Source organism: Myotis nattereri (assembly GCF_964212035.1).
Source record: "Myotis nattereri genome assembly, chromosome: 3".
NCBI classification, from domain to species: domain Eukaryota; kingdom Metazoa; phylum Chordata; class Mammalia; order Chiroptera; family Vespertilionidae; genus Myotis; species Myotis nattereri.
This window is the reverse complement of record NC_138077.1, coordinates 215,235,268-215,248,206: the sequence shown is the minus strand read 5'-3', so window position 1 is coordinate 215,248,206 and position 12,939 is coordinate 215,235,268. Positions and strand designations below refer to the sequence as shown.

General features: G+C 70.0%; 2 protein-coding genes across 5 annotated transcripts in view; one reads left to right on the top strand and one right to left on the bottom strand.

The window, feature by feature from the left end:
* Window positions 1-4,868: 4,868 nt before the first annotated feature.
* On the bottom strand, window positions 4,869-8,959 carry LOC308516433 (uncharacterized protein). Of its 2 annotated transcripts, none has more exons than XR_013995743.1 (3): window positions 8,383-8,818; window positions 7,626-8,148; window positions 4,869-5,108 (listed from the first exon to the last, which is right to left on the bottom strand). XR_013995743.1 is itself a non-coding variant. In XM_081087390.1 (3 exons), the coding sequence occupies exons 1-3, from the start codon at window positions 8,931-8,933 to the stop codon at window positions 4,915-4,917; spliced, it is 1,218 nt and encodes a 405-aa protein (XP_080943516.1). In that variant the 5' UTR covers window positions 8,934-8,959; the 3' UTR covers window positions 4,894-4,914. The 2 variants fall into 2 exon arrangements, 1 of the variants encoding a protein (XP_080943516.1); XM_081087390.1 differs by having other exon boundaries at window positions 4,894-5,108; window positions 7,626-8,098; window positions 8,383-8,959.
* Window positions 8,960-9,395: 436 nt separating this feature from the next.
* The window catches only part of PRDM16 (PR/SET domain 16), a gene marked incomplete at both ends in the record, with an annotated part of 284,479 nt that continues 280,935 nt past the window's right edge, over window positions 9,396-12,939 (top strand). For all 3 annotated transcript variants that reach the window (XM_081087367.1, XM_081087368.1, XM_081087366.1), the window contains one exon: window positions 9,396-9,432. In XM_081087367.1, the coding sequence (XP_080943493.1) occupies window positions 9,396-9,432 (37 nt within the window). The remainder of the gene's footprint in view (window positions 9,433-12,939) is intronic.

The following is a 12,939-nucleotide window of genomic DNA, read 5'->3' as shown; positions in this document are numbered from 1 at the left end:
CGCTTCCTCACACTCAGCACGTGTTGGCGTTCCGTCCGCGCTCTGAGCATCTTGTCCATGTTGTGCCGCCACCACCAGCATCCAGTCCCTGAAGCTCTTGTTCTTCCCAGAAGGAACCCTGTCCCCGCTGAGCCGTGACGCCCAGCCCTGTCCCCAGCCCTGGCCTCGCCCATCTCTGGGCTGCCTCTCAGGGCTTCCGGCCTGGACACTTCCCGTGAGCAGAACCGTCCCGCGTGTGGCTTCTCTCCCTGAGAACCAAGTTCCTGAGCTTCCTTCCCGCCGGGGGCAGTCAGCTCTTCAGCCCCGCGTATGGCCAGTCCTCCTGCGTGGCGCCGACAGACCCCCGTTGCAACCCCCATCGCAACCCCCGTCGCAACCCCCATTGCAAACCCCGTCGCAACCCCCGTCGGTGGCGATTTTCAGGTTCCTCGGTCACTTCAATGTGAGCCTCTGTGGAGAGACGCACTGTGGGCTCTGGGGCCCCGGGGGGGCCTTCCACTCCTGCTGGATCCACGCAAATTCTCCGGGAGCGTGGACAGTCTTCCGGCCGCACAATGCCCACTGCAAGTGCACAGGCTGTAGCAGCGGCCGTGGGCTTGAAACCACCCCCCCTCCCCCCCACCCCCCATGGGTTCTGCTGTACTGAGCCTGGGGACAGGCCCATCTGCAGTCCCGGGCTGAGCAGAGAAGGCGGCCCGGATGCCAGGGTGGCTTTTCTTGTTTTGCAGAAAGCACACACACACACACACCCGCACATACAGGCACCCGCACACACCCGCGCACACACATGCACCCGCACCGCGCACACACATGCACATGCACACACAGGCACACGCGCACACACACGCACGCACATACACACACACACGCACACACATGCACATGCACGCACAGGCACGCGCACACACACACGCACACACCAGGAGGGCCGCAGAGCGTAGATCCGATGGGAAGGCCGGCTTCGGGGCATGACATCACTCGGAGAACATAAATCTTGGCGGTGGTTTATTTATGTTGAGAAATCCACACACACTGCGTTTCAATGGCTTTGTTTAAGCGATCGCGTTTCCTTTCTAGTGGCCGGCGGAGCGAGGGTAAACAGGTCCAGCTGTACAAATCCGCGGCGGAGGTGAAGCCAAGGTGATTATTACACAGAAAAGCCGGGGGGGGGGCCCTCGTCCTCTGGAGGAGAATCACCCGCTGCCGGGAGGTGCCGGCCGCCGCCCGCCGCTGAGTCACCGGCCCATTGTCGAGGCGCCGCGGCTGCCGGACGCAGCCATTTCTCTCATGTGTGTTTCGTGGCACGGCCGTCCCGCGTGGGCCAGGCTCGGGCATGCTTCACTGCCACAGCCTTTCCTGAACGACACGGCTTATGATGGGGAGACCGTGCAGGGAGCCCAGACGCTGAGCCCGACCGGCGTGGCGTCTGAGCCCCACGTGGACCCCGAAGCCACCGGCTGGGGTGGGACCTGCTCCCAGGGCGGTCCTGGGATGGCCACCCTGACGGGCCCTGGCTCCCCAGGGGGAGCTGGACGCAGGGAGCCCTGACCCCCAAGCGGCTGTGCTTCTGGTTCTGCTAGGAGCATGTGGGGGCCACCCGGCAGGGGCGCCTGAGCTCACACCCCGGCTGTTGTCCTGTCACCTGCGCCTGCAGGGCCGGTCTGCTGCCCAAGGGGCCTGGAGCGGGGCTTGGTCAGCAGCGTCCCCACGCCCCATCCCCACGACCTGCCTGGCGCCCTGAGCCTCAGTTTCCCATTGGGAGGGGGCAGACAGCTGCATGAGCTTGTGAGGGCCACATGGCACCGCGAGGCACCCGAGACCGGCACCGCCTGCCCGGGCCACTCCAGACCGGGAACCTGTGGACAGAGTCTCCACACGGGCACTTTCCAGCCATCCGGCCCTCCTCCCGGAGGCCTGCGAGCGAGCCGGCGCCCTCCTCCTGACGCGCCCGTGCATGCGGCTGGGCTCCTGGGGGCCTGCTCGCCGCTTGGTCCCCTCGTGGGCCAGTGCTGCCGGCGGGATGCAGGCGGCCCTTTGCCAGCTGGTGCAGGTGAAGGCGGTCACTCAGCCCAGGCCGCTGCCTCCCCTCCCACGGCCCGTCCGTCACCGTGCCCCTGTGGCCTGCGGCCTTCCCTGGGCTGCAGCCAGGCCGTGGGCAAGGGCCACCCCTACCCGCCCAGTGCTCTGCTCTTCATCCATTCGTGAGCCATTCATCCCTCCGCGGGGCTCCCAGCAGGCTCCAGGCCGCCAGGCACTGGGGCTTCCCGGGAGCCAGGAGTGCCGGAGCCCCAGGAGGGCCGGAGGGCTCTCCCTTCCCAGCGGCCCCTATGTGGGACCTTAGCTCCAGAGCACTGGGCGTACAGAGGCCTCTGCCGCGTGCCAGTGCACCAGTGGATGGAGAGGTGAAGAAGGGATGAAGGAACGAGTGAGGCCTTCCTTGGCTCCCAGAGGGGCAGGGGTGGCCTATGACGAGCCCGGGTTGCAGGTGCCAGACCAGCCGCCCTGGAACGGCCTCCACTCTGACCCAGGGAGATGGGCCAGGCCAAGGTCAAGGGGTGGGGCTGACCCTGGAAGCCCCTGAAGCCCCGCCTGCTGGTGCTGTCACTGCCTCACTCCCCCCTGCACCCAGCCTGGAAGGGGCTGAGGCCCTCCCTCCATGACCGCCCGCGCGGAGCCTCGGTTCTGGGACAGCAGGGGTCAGAGGGCACAGGGCCCCGGCCACCAGCAGTCTTTGCTCCCACAACCCGCCGAGCTCCCAGGAAGCTCCGGGACCCCACACACATGTGTCGCTCCCCACAATCGCTCCCTGCCCCCAGCTTGTCTGCCCCCGCATACGGAATCAGGGCTCCCAGGAAGCTGGGCAGGTGGCCCAGGGTTTGAGAGGGAGGGAGTGGGGAGAGGCTAGGTCTATGCTGAAGGCCCCCCCCCCCCGCCCCAGCTGTCCGCTGCCCTGGGAGGGGCAGACACATCATCAGGGTCTGGGAAGGCCTGTGCAACAGGAGCAGGGCCCAGGCAGTCCCTCCACTGCTGCCCCCACCGGGCTCTGACTCCATTAGCATCCTGTCATTCTTGGAGAGTGAGGGGCTGTTCAGGGCTGAGACCTGCCCTGTTGGTCTCCCGCTGTAGTCCCGGGCCTGGCCAACAGTTGTCCTCATGAAGGTCTCTGTCCTGCCTGGGCTGCAGGGGCTTGGGACCCAAAGCCAGGCAGTGTGTCCCTGCCTCTCGGCTGTGGTTCCTTCACTGGGGGCTCAGGTCTGGGATGCAGGAGCGCCCTCCTCCCTCCAGGTGGCAAACCTGAGGCCAGAGCCAATTGGGTGCCCAGTTTTCTGCAGGGGCCAGAGGCCCCGCCCCTGGAGGACATGGCCTCACCTTAGGGTCACTCAGTGGAGTGGGGGGGGGGAGGTTCCAGGTCTCTGCCCTTTTCTGGTCTCCCCAACCCACCCGCCAGGAGATGGCTGGTTGATTAGGCAGCAAAGCCAGTGAGGGAGGGGGCTTTCCTGCAGTCCCCGCCCCCATGGGCTCCATCCCCCTCCCTCTCCTCTCCCTGTCCTGCTGGAGCAGAGGCAGCAGGAGGTTTGCTGCATCCGCTGTGCTCCCTCCTCCTGCCCCCAGCCCCATCCCATAGCCCAGCTCCAGGGGAAAGCTTACCCGAGGCTGAGGAAGCCCAGGCTTCCAAGGTCAGGCCCTGAGGTCGCCCAGACTCCCTGGGACACACAGGCCCCCAAAGCCAGGAACACCCACATCCCATGTCCCATGCCCCGGCAGGCAGGCAGCGTGGGGAGCAGGAGGGAGGGGTGTGTTCCCTCCTAGGAGCTCCCTGGGACCAGGGCCTCTGTCCTGCCCTCCCTCCCTGGCAGCCCCAGCATCTGCCCTCTGCGAGCTGGGGCGCAGGGTGGACCACCCCCGTGGTTGGAGCTTGGTAACCCCCCTGCATCCGGCCCGGAGGAACCTGAGAGGAGCCCAGGGCAAGCAGACCATCCAGGGCGGAGGTAGACCTCCCCTCACCCCCACCCCCCACCCCAGAGAGAGGAGTTCTGGGGAGGGGGGCTCACAAAGGACAGGGATGGGCAGCGGTCCCTGAGAGCAGCCTGCACCCCTTCGGGTCTGGTGCCTCCTCTGAGCCCGGCAGCTCAAGCTCAGCCCCAAAGGGTGGGCTGCGTGGCGGTCTCCACCCTCGGTCCTCCTCCAGCCTCACCCAGACCCTGCGAGGGGCACCGGTTGTCTGGCCCATTTCGCAGACGGGGAACCGAGGCCTGGAGAAAAGGTGCCGCAGCTCCCGCCAGGGCCGTATCTGCAGGGCCTCCAGCCCTCAGGACCGAAGGCGACATTTCCTTTCCGAACTAGGAAGGTGGCGTGGGGAGGGGCGGGGACCGCGGCGGGCAGAGGGAGGGAAGGGCCTTTGCCAACCGAGGTGTGGATTGGGGCGGGCGGGAGCCCATTGGGGAGTCTCCTGGGGGACCAGCAGCCTGTCTGGTTTCGGGGCTCTGGCCTTTGGGGACGGGAGGGAAGGGCTCCCACCGGCGGCTCCCGGGACCGGGCGCCCAGAAAGCCACGCGGCTCGTGGCTTTCGTTGTTGCCAGGACCCTGCCCGCAGCTCGAACCGGGAGCGGGAGGCTGCGCAGGTCCACAGGGGCGGCCGGTGCAGGGGGAGCCCGCATAGTGCCAGCCCTGCGGGCTCAGCTCTGCAGGCGGCGCCGCAGGGCCGGGCGCCGGGGGACGGAGCTGCTCCTGGCCGGCACGGGCCGCCGGGGAGTGCGGGGGGCGCGAGGGTCCCCTCTCCGGAGGTGCTGGCGGTTTGGGGTGCAGGGTGAGCTCCGCCCAGCTCAGGGGCGACGCAAACTGAAGGACAGAATTTGTAGGCAGATTCTGCAAGGTTCCTGGACGGGGCAGGAAAGCGTGGGAAACCAATTTCGTTTATTGCTCCCGCGGCGGAGGCTGCCGCGTGCCATTGCTGGAGCCCTGCGGCGGGGCGGCCACTCGAGTCCTGATGGCGGCCCACGTGCGCTCCACTGGTGGGAGGGGGTCGTCAGGGGGTCCCTGCCCCTCTCCCAGGAGCCAGCTCCCTCCGGGCTCAGGCGGGCAGTTCAGGCCCCTGTGTATCTCCGTCTCTTCAATAAAAGTCAGAACAAAAAGAAAAAGCTCTTGAAATGCGCGTGAGGCATGTGCCCTCCTGAGCGACGGCCCAGCCAGGACCCAGACGGCAGGAGCTGCGGAGAAATCTGGGCGTCCAGGAGGCTGCCGTCTCCCTGGGACAATGTCCTTCCAAGGGAGGAGCAGCTTTGCTGGAAATGGGCCACATGGCCCCCATTCCTGGGAAGTGCTGGTCGGGAGCACCCCAGCCCTCTCCGGGGTGGGCGACCCCATCCAGAACCAGGATGGGTGCGGGTGCTGGGAGGCCTCCGCTCTGAGCAGCGCGGGAATGGCCTTGCCACCGGCTGCGGCTCCGGAAGGAACTCCCTGTGTCCTGTCCTTGAAAGTGAGCTGGGGTGGGCAGGAGCCCGGTGCTGGGCCGGCGCTGGGGGCCAGTGGGGCCGCCCCAAGAGGAGGAAACGGCCCGGTCGGTGGTAGGTGGTCTGTGCCCCATCGCACCCCCATTCTAGACCCAACTCCCCTGCTCACTGTTCACCAGGCGGGTCGGGCGGCAACGCCTCTGCATCCAGTCCCTGAAGAGTCTCCGCGGGGCCCATTCCACCTCGCTCTCCCCTCTGCGCAGGGGGACCCCAAGGGGCTAGTCCCAGGTGGGCTCCAGCCTTTCCTGCTGCTCAGATCCCCTGGCATGCCCACCTGGGATGGGGCAGGCGAATGTGCCCACGGGGGGGGGGGGTTGGGGGGGAAAGCCGGCATCTCGGCCTGATGCCCTGGCCCCGCGTGGGGCGAGGGCTGGTGCTGGTGGTGGTGCTGGTGGCGGGAGGGGGGCCCTGGGGCGGCTGGGGTCTGCGAGGAGAGCCCATGTGTAACTAAGAGCTTTCATTCTCTGAGCTACTCGGCCTCTCTGAGCAGGAATCAGGGGGTGAGCAATCTTGACCTGGAATCCCGGGGAGCCCAGAAACCGCTGGGGCAGAGCTTGGCGAGCACAAAGGCGGGGGGCGAGGGGGCTCCGGCTTCAGTGCCCACGGGCTCCCCCCACCCGAGTTGGGACCCGCCTCACTTGTTTCCACATGACCTTGCTCACTGCAGAGCTGCAGGGCCTGCCGAGCTGGCTCCCCCAAACCTGACCCTTTCCCACAGGAGGGCTGGTCCTGGGTCCCTGGCTGTGCTCCCCGCTGGCTGGGAGCCTGGAGGCTGGGAGCAGGCAGCGCTCTGGCTGAGGCGGCTCCTGTGAGGCCGGAGTCCGTGGTAAAGTCCTCTCTGCCTCCCCCTGACCCAGCGACAGTGACTGCAAGCCACAGAGGGCAGGGCACGTCCACGCAGCGGCCCACAGCTCTCCGCCTCCACGGTCTGCGGGCCTGAGGCCCCTGCTCACTGGGGTGAGGCGGGTGCAGCCCCCAGGTGGCCTGGCCCACGTGTCTCCTGGGAGCTGGGCGCACTTTGAAAACTGCCCTGACACCTTTTAGTATCAACGAAATGAAAGCTGCCCCCCACTTCCCACACCTGTTCCCCCCAAGTCCCCCAAGTGTCTGTGGGCGGACACACAGTGGGGCCCAGGGGGACCTGCCCTGATGTTCCCTCCTTCCGGGCTCTGGGCTCTGAGCTCTCGCTGGGACACCACAGGCCTGGCCAGCGGATCTCCTTCTAGGTCTGGCCACGCGGGGGCAGGGCCCAGCCAGGCCAGGACCATGGCCTTGGGGACGGCCTGCCTGCGCTCCTGAAGCTGAAGGGGCTGATGGGAGGGAGACCTGAAGGAGCTGCAGCGCCTTGGGGGGTTGTGGGGGGGCGGGGGCCTGTCTCCCTGTCATCCCATCCTCATCTCTGGATCCCTCTCTTCCAGACAGGTCCTGAGCTGCACCCCCACCCCCACCCCTAGCCTGCAGGGTCCTAGCAGGGCAGGAGGAAAGGGCCAGGGCAGCTGCTGGTAGCTCTGCCCCCTGAGTCTGGAGGGAGCCGGGCTCAGCCTGGCCAGGGTTCAGAGTTGTCATGGGCCTCCTGAGCTGAGGGAGGGAGCAAGAGAAGGCCTGTTGGAGCTGGGTGCCCCCAGAAGTCTGGGTCTCCCTAACCACAGGGTCTGCTGGCTGCCTCCAGGGCCTGGGGACTTGTGCTGAGCTGGGGTGGGGGTGGGAGGGCCCCTCTGCAGGGGGAGTGCTCACAGGCACCTTGCACTCTCCCAGGCCTCAGACCTAACCTTGCTGGGCGGTCTTGGGGTGCAGAGCATGAGGGTGACCTGGGTTCTCTCTGGCCAGCAGCCCAGACAGGTGAGGCCCACTGGCTGGAGCCTGCCCTGCTGGGGGGGGGGGGGGGCGCGGTGGCTCCAGAGCTGTGGGGATCACCCTGCCTCCACCAGCAGCCACCCTCCCCACCCCGCAGAGTGGGCCCTGGTCCCCAGGGGGCACAGGAGTCTGAGGGACCCCCAGCCCAGCTCAAGGGAAAGATGGGGTTGGGGGTGAAGGGGGACAGACCCTGGAAGGACACGGGTGGGCCCTGGGGCTGAGCTGCCTGGCACTCACTTCCCCTCCGAGGGCAACACTCACCTAAGGGCTGAACCAGCGAGGCAGCGGCCAGTGAGAACCAAGCCAGGCAGGGAGCACCGTCTCCTTCTAGGCGGGCGAGCCCAGCAAGCACAAGACTGGACACCCGGGGCAGTGGGAGCCACGTCGGGCTTCGAATTCCACGGGCGGCTGATGGCTGAGGAGGCGCGAGGGCGGAAGGCCTGGCCATGCCCCGCTGGCCCCTGCGAAGCCGCTGGTCCTGCTTCTCCTCCGGGCGTGTTGGCCCAGCGCCCCTCGCGACCGAGGCCTCTGCTGGCTGAGGGTCCCTCATCACCTCCTTTACGGCCAGGGCGCAGGTCCGAGTGCAGGTCCCAGGGGAGGCGCTGCAGCTCTCACTGCGGGCCTCACACGGGGAGGGGGCACGGCCGGGAGACCCCCAGGCGGCACAGCCCTGACCCCTTCCTTCCAGGCTCAGGTTCCCGCTGCAGCGGCGGCGGAGTCTGCAGCCGCAGGACCTGGTTCTCCAAAGGCGCCGGGTGAGGCCTCCGCTTCCTTGCAATTCGTTCTTGAACCCCCGACAGACGACAGAAGAATTCCCACTGTCCCCACAAGCCCTGCCTGTGCCCAGCCCGGCCTCTGCACGGCTCCGTGGGTGAGGGTGAGGGCTCCCCCCGCCCTCCTCCACCTGCTACACCGGCCCTCCCTCCCTCCCCAACACACCTGGGCCCAGCGCAGGGGGAGTGTCCCCGAGGCCCTGGTCCCTAAGGTGGCCCAGCTCCGGGTGCCCGCCGGTACTCACCTGGGGCCGGGAGGCAGGAGGGAGTGCGCAGGCTGCCCGGCAGCGAGGTGCGGGACGCCCTGTGTGCGGCGGGCTGCCCCGCGCTGCCTCCGGTGCCCGCGCCTTTCCGCCTGCAGCTCCGCGCGGACCCAGGGCGGCGGGTCTGAGTGTCGCCCGCCCGCCCCGCCGGCCGGGCAGCAGCGAGCGCGGAGCTGGCGGCGCTGGCGCTGCTGTTTCTGAGCCGCGGAGCCCGGAGCAGCGGCCGCTGGGTGTGGGGAGGGGAGGGGCGGGGGCCGGAGGCCCGAGGGGGCGGCCCGGAGGGGGCTTCGGAGGAGCCGGGTTCGGCCCGGGCGCGCGGACCCCGACACCCCCGGGGGCGACCGCGGATCAGGGGCGGGGACCCAGGGGACTCGGGGAGAAAGCGCGCGGGGGCCACGGCGAACGCCAAGCGGTGTCATTAACACTAAAATGCGAGACCACGAAGCAAAAGCAGCCCGACCCGCGTCGGAACTGTGGGCGCGCTCGCCCCTGCCGCCCAGGAAGGCGCCCGGCAAACGCAGCCGCCACCCCATCCCCGCGGCGGGGCGGGAGCGGCCGCGCGACGAGACGCAGGGAAGGTGGGGGGGGGGCAGTCCCCTCGCCTCCGGGGCCACCTGGGTCCTTTTAAAGTGTCCGGGGTGCGGGCCCCGGGAGGGAGCGCCCAGCCCGGCGTGTTTTCTTAAAGGGCCAGTTCCGCGCGGCGCTGGGAACGGGGGTGGGGGCAGGGGGCGGGGGGAGAGAGAAGTGAGGCGAAGCCCGGGAAGGCCGCGGAGAGCCCCCCAATCCCGCGCCGCGGCGGCGGGCGGCGGCGGCGGCGCGACGATGAGGATGATGAATACATGGCAAAGTTTTTTTGGCCCCGGCGAGGGGTGTCAGATTGAGCGCTCTGTGCGCATGTGCGAAGGTGTCCAAACTGACAATGCTGGGGAGATGAAGATAGTGTGTGGCTGCTTCTGGACTCCAGGAGGAGGAGAGAGATTCCGCGAGCCGACACCATGCGATCCAAGGCGAGGGCGCGGAAGCTAGCCAAGAGTAAGTCTCCCGCGCGGCCCGTCGCGCCGCCGGCCCGGGCCGCGGGGCCGGGGCGCCCGGGCCAGGGGTGCGCGTCGGGGCGCGGCCGGCGCGCCCCAGGCTCCCGGCCCCCGAATCGCCGGCGCGGCTCGGGGGCTGCTCCGCCTCCCGCGCTCCGGGGCGGCCGGGCTCGGCGCGGAGGCTCGGGGCGCAGGGCCGCGCGCTCCCCGAAGGCGCCGGCCCCCTCCTCGCCGAACCCCCTCCCCCCCCCCCTTGTCAGGCGCTCGGGCCCGGGAACCCGAGGCGCGCGGTGGGGGCCGGGGAGGGGGGCGGAGGGGGAGGGCCGGGGGTGGAGGGGAGCGAAAAGCGAAAGTTAGCGAAAAGTTGACGAAAGGGGAGAGCAACTTTTCCTCCTCGCTCGCTCTCGCTCCCTCCGCGCGGCTCGGTCCCGGGCAAGTCATATTCCGGGCTTTTGGAATAGTGGGCGCTAGAGCACCGCCTTTGGCGGCCGCCAGCCGGGCGCGGAGGAGGGAGACCCCGGGCCGGGAGGGGCGGAGGAGGGGGCGCGGGCCGGCGCCCACCGGCTCCCACGGCGCGAGGCGGCGGTGGCGCAGGCGGGACGGCCGCCGGCTCTCGGGGAGCAAAATGGAGCCGTTTCCCGGGGCTCGGAACTGTGGCCGCGAAGTGCATTCCCAGCCGGTGCCCCGCGCGGCGGAGGGCGCTCCTGCCCGGCTCGGCAGCCCACGCGGGCCGCCCGGCGCCGGTGCCTCCGGCTGGAGTGTCCCCGCCCGGCCGCCTCCGACCCGCCGCCGCCGCCGCCGCCTGCGCCCTCGGCCCCGCTGGGACCCTTCCGCTCCCGCTCGCCGCGAGGCCGGTCGGGGACAGGGCTGCCCCGACCAGACTGCCCGGCCCGGGTCTTACTTTCTCTTTCGCTGCGTCTCCGCGGAGCCCGGGCTCCGGCTCCCAGCCCCGCCGCCTCTAGGTCCTCGCCGCCGGTCTCCGCCGCGGGCCGGGCCGGGCGCTCCCGCCGCCTGCACGGCCGCCCGCCCCCAGCGCCCCGGCCGCCCGCCCGCCCGCGCGCCCTCCACCCCCAGCGTCGGCGCCATCCGCCCGCGAGGCCCCTGGGCCCCGGGCTGCGGCCCGCGAGGCGGCAGGTGGGGGCGGCGGCGGGCGAGTGCGGCTCCCGCAGCCCTGGCCCAGGCCCGGGTGCAGCGAAGCGGCGAGCGCCGCACCGAGTGGAACCCGCGCTCCCGCTCTCGCCGCCCCCTGCGCCGCCGTGGCCGCCCCCGGTGCACAGGGAGCCCGGCCGCTGCCCCGGGGCTCTCTGCCGACCACCGCGCGCTCAGCCCGCCGCCGCCCGCGGCCTGACCCTGCCGCCCGGCCTCGCTGCACTGGGGCCAACCCCAAGCGTGAGCTGGTGGGCGGACACTCGCCAGTTTTCGGAAGGAGTTCTGTTCTCCGGTTCGGCATTGGGCCCGGCTCCGCCGGACCGCGGCCGCCGTCACAGCCGCAGCCCCCTGCCCGGTGCGCACCGGCCGCCGGGGAAAAGCAGCTCCCCGCTGCGGCGGGAGGCCCGGACCCCGCGCGCCCGTTGGGGACCTTCCTGGAAGCGCCTTCCCCGCCAGCCTCCGCTCCCGGAGCCCCGGCCGCAGCCTCCCTGGCCTCCCGGGCCTCCCGTGACCTCTGGCCCCTCTTGGTGCGAACAAGGCCTCGGTTCCTCCGCTGGCCGAGCTGCCCCCGTGCCCCCTGCGTCCCTGCGGGCGTGGGGGTGCACGTGTGTGTGCATTTTCTGTCTGCGTGTGCGGGGTCCACTGGAGCCCAGCCTGGCCGCCGTGGCCACCTCTCCTGGCCTTCGCCGCAAGCGAGAGGCAGCTGAAAACTCCCGCCGGCAGCGGCCTGGCCCTGGGCTCTGTCTGCTCCTCCAGCAGGTGGAGGAGGTGCCGCTCGCTGGGGCAGCAGGGCCAGGCTGTGCTCAGGCCCCAGAGAGGTGCCTGGCGGTGCCCTCCTGCCCACAGGGCCTGAGGCCCAAGGCTGGGACCAGGACCAGGACCGGGACCGAGACCGGGACCAGGGAGCGCGGCTTCCCTGCCTTGGGTCCTGGGTGAGGACTTGCACGACTTGCACCGAGAGCAGGTCTGTCAGGCCCAGGCCCCGCTGGAGCCCGCAGCAGGGCCAGAACCGGGGAGCCCTCCCTCTGGGGCCCCATGAGCCGGGTCGCTGCCCCCAACCGTCCCCAACAAGGTGGTCCAGGCAGGCCCAGAAAGGGTGGCCTGCCCTGCACGGAGCACAGGAGTCGCTGCGGAATTTAATGTGACAGGGCTTCCCGCCAACGTGGGCGTCCCTGGGGACCTGACCCCATTACCGGCATCTGAGGCAGGGACAGCTATGCCTGCCATGGACCCTCCCCTCCAGGCCACCTCCCAGCAGGGGGCAGGGGCTGGGTCTGAGGGGAGAGGTCACGGTTACAAGGCCAAGGCGAGTGTGAGTGTGCAGGGCTGGGCGGCGCTGCGGCCATGTGCTGGGCAGGGAAGGACAGTCGGGGCAGTGGGTGTGACCCCCAGGCATGGAGCTTGGAGGGCTGCCCTGGCGACCCTCTTCAAGGGGACCCTCCTGCCAGCCTGCATGCTGGTAGCACCTCAGGGGCCCACCCTGGGGACTCTGAGTGGAGCTTTTCCAAGGGCAGAGGCGACTGGGCGCCCAGGCCTGCCCTCCAGTTGCTGGGGACCCACCAGGTCCTCAGCCTGCACCCCGGAGGCAGGGGCCGCGGGCTCAGGTGGCCAGCCTTCCCTCCCACAGGCCTGCCTTCCTGGCCGGTGGGGAAGGGAGCTGCCCCTGCCCCCACTGAACAAGGAAAGGCCTGACGGGAGCTTTGTTTCCGCCTCTGTTGTGAGCCAGGTGGGCAGGTGGGGGGTCCGCACAGCGGCAGTGCCCTCCTGACCTCTGTGCTTGTGGGGGGGGGAGGGGAAGGATGGGCCGGGAGACTGAGAGACTGTGCCCAGCCAGGGCCTGACCCGCGTGGAGGGGACACCCCATGTCTTAGACGCCACTTTTCTCAGCGCTGGGATGCCGTCCTCAGGGTGCCGGCCGCCAGCCGCCAGCCCCTGGGTGTGCCGGGGCTGCTGTCTCCCCAGACCAACACTTGTGAGTCTCCTGTGTGTTCCAGGGGGATGTGTGCAACCGGCTGGGGGAGCGAGCCGGGCTGGAGGCTGAGCGCCTAGCCCGTTCTGTTCCGTCTCCCCACGAAACAGGCCAGGCCGCGTCTCCAAGGGCCCTGCCTTCCCCCTCTCCGGTCTGCCCGGTCCACAGGGCCTCGCCCCTGAGCCAGGATGCAGCCTCCTGTTTGGATGCCGGCAGCCAGTGTCCCAGGAGTGGAGCCACTAGCCCGCTTCGGGCGAAAACACAGGAAGAGGCGGAGGGGCGGGGGCAGGGCTGGCGGCCAAGGCCAGGTGCCCCGCGGCGCGCAGAAGCCCGCGGGCTCTCATTTCGCCGGCCGGCCGCCGGTGGGTGTGCAGTGCCCGGGCCTGCGGG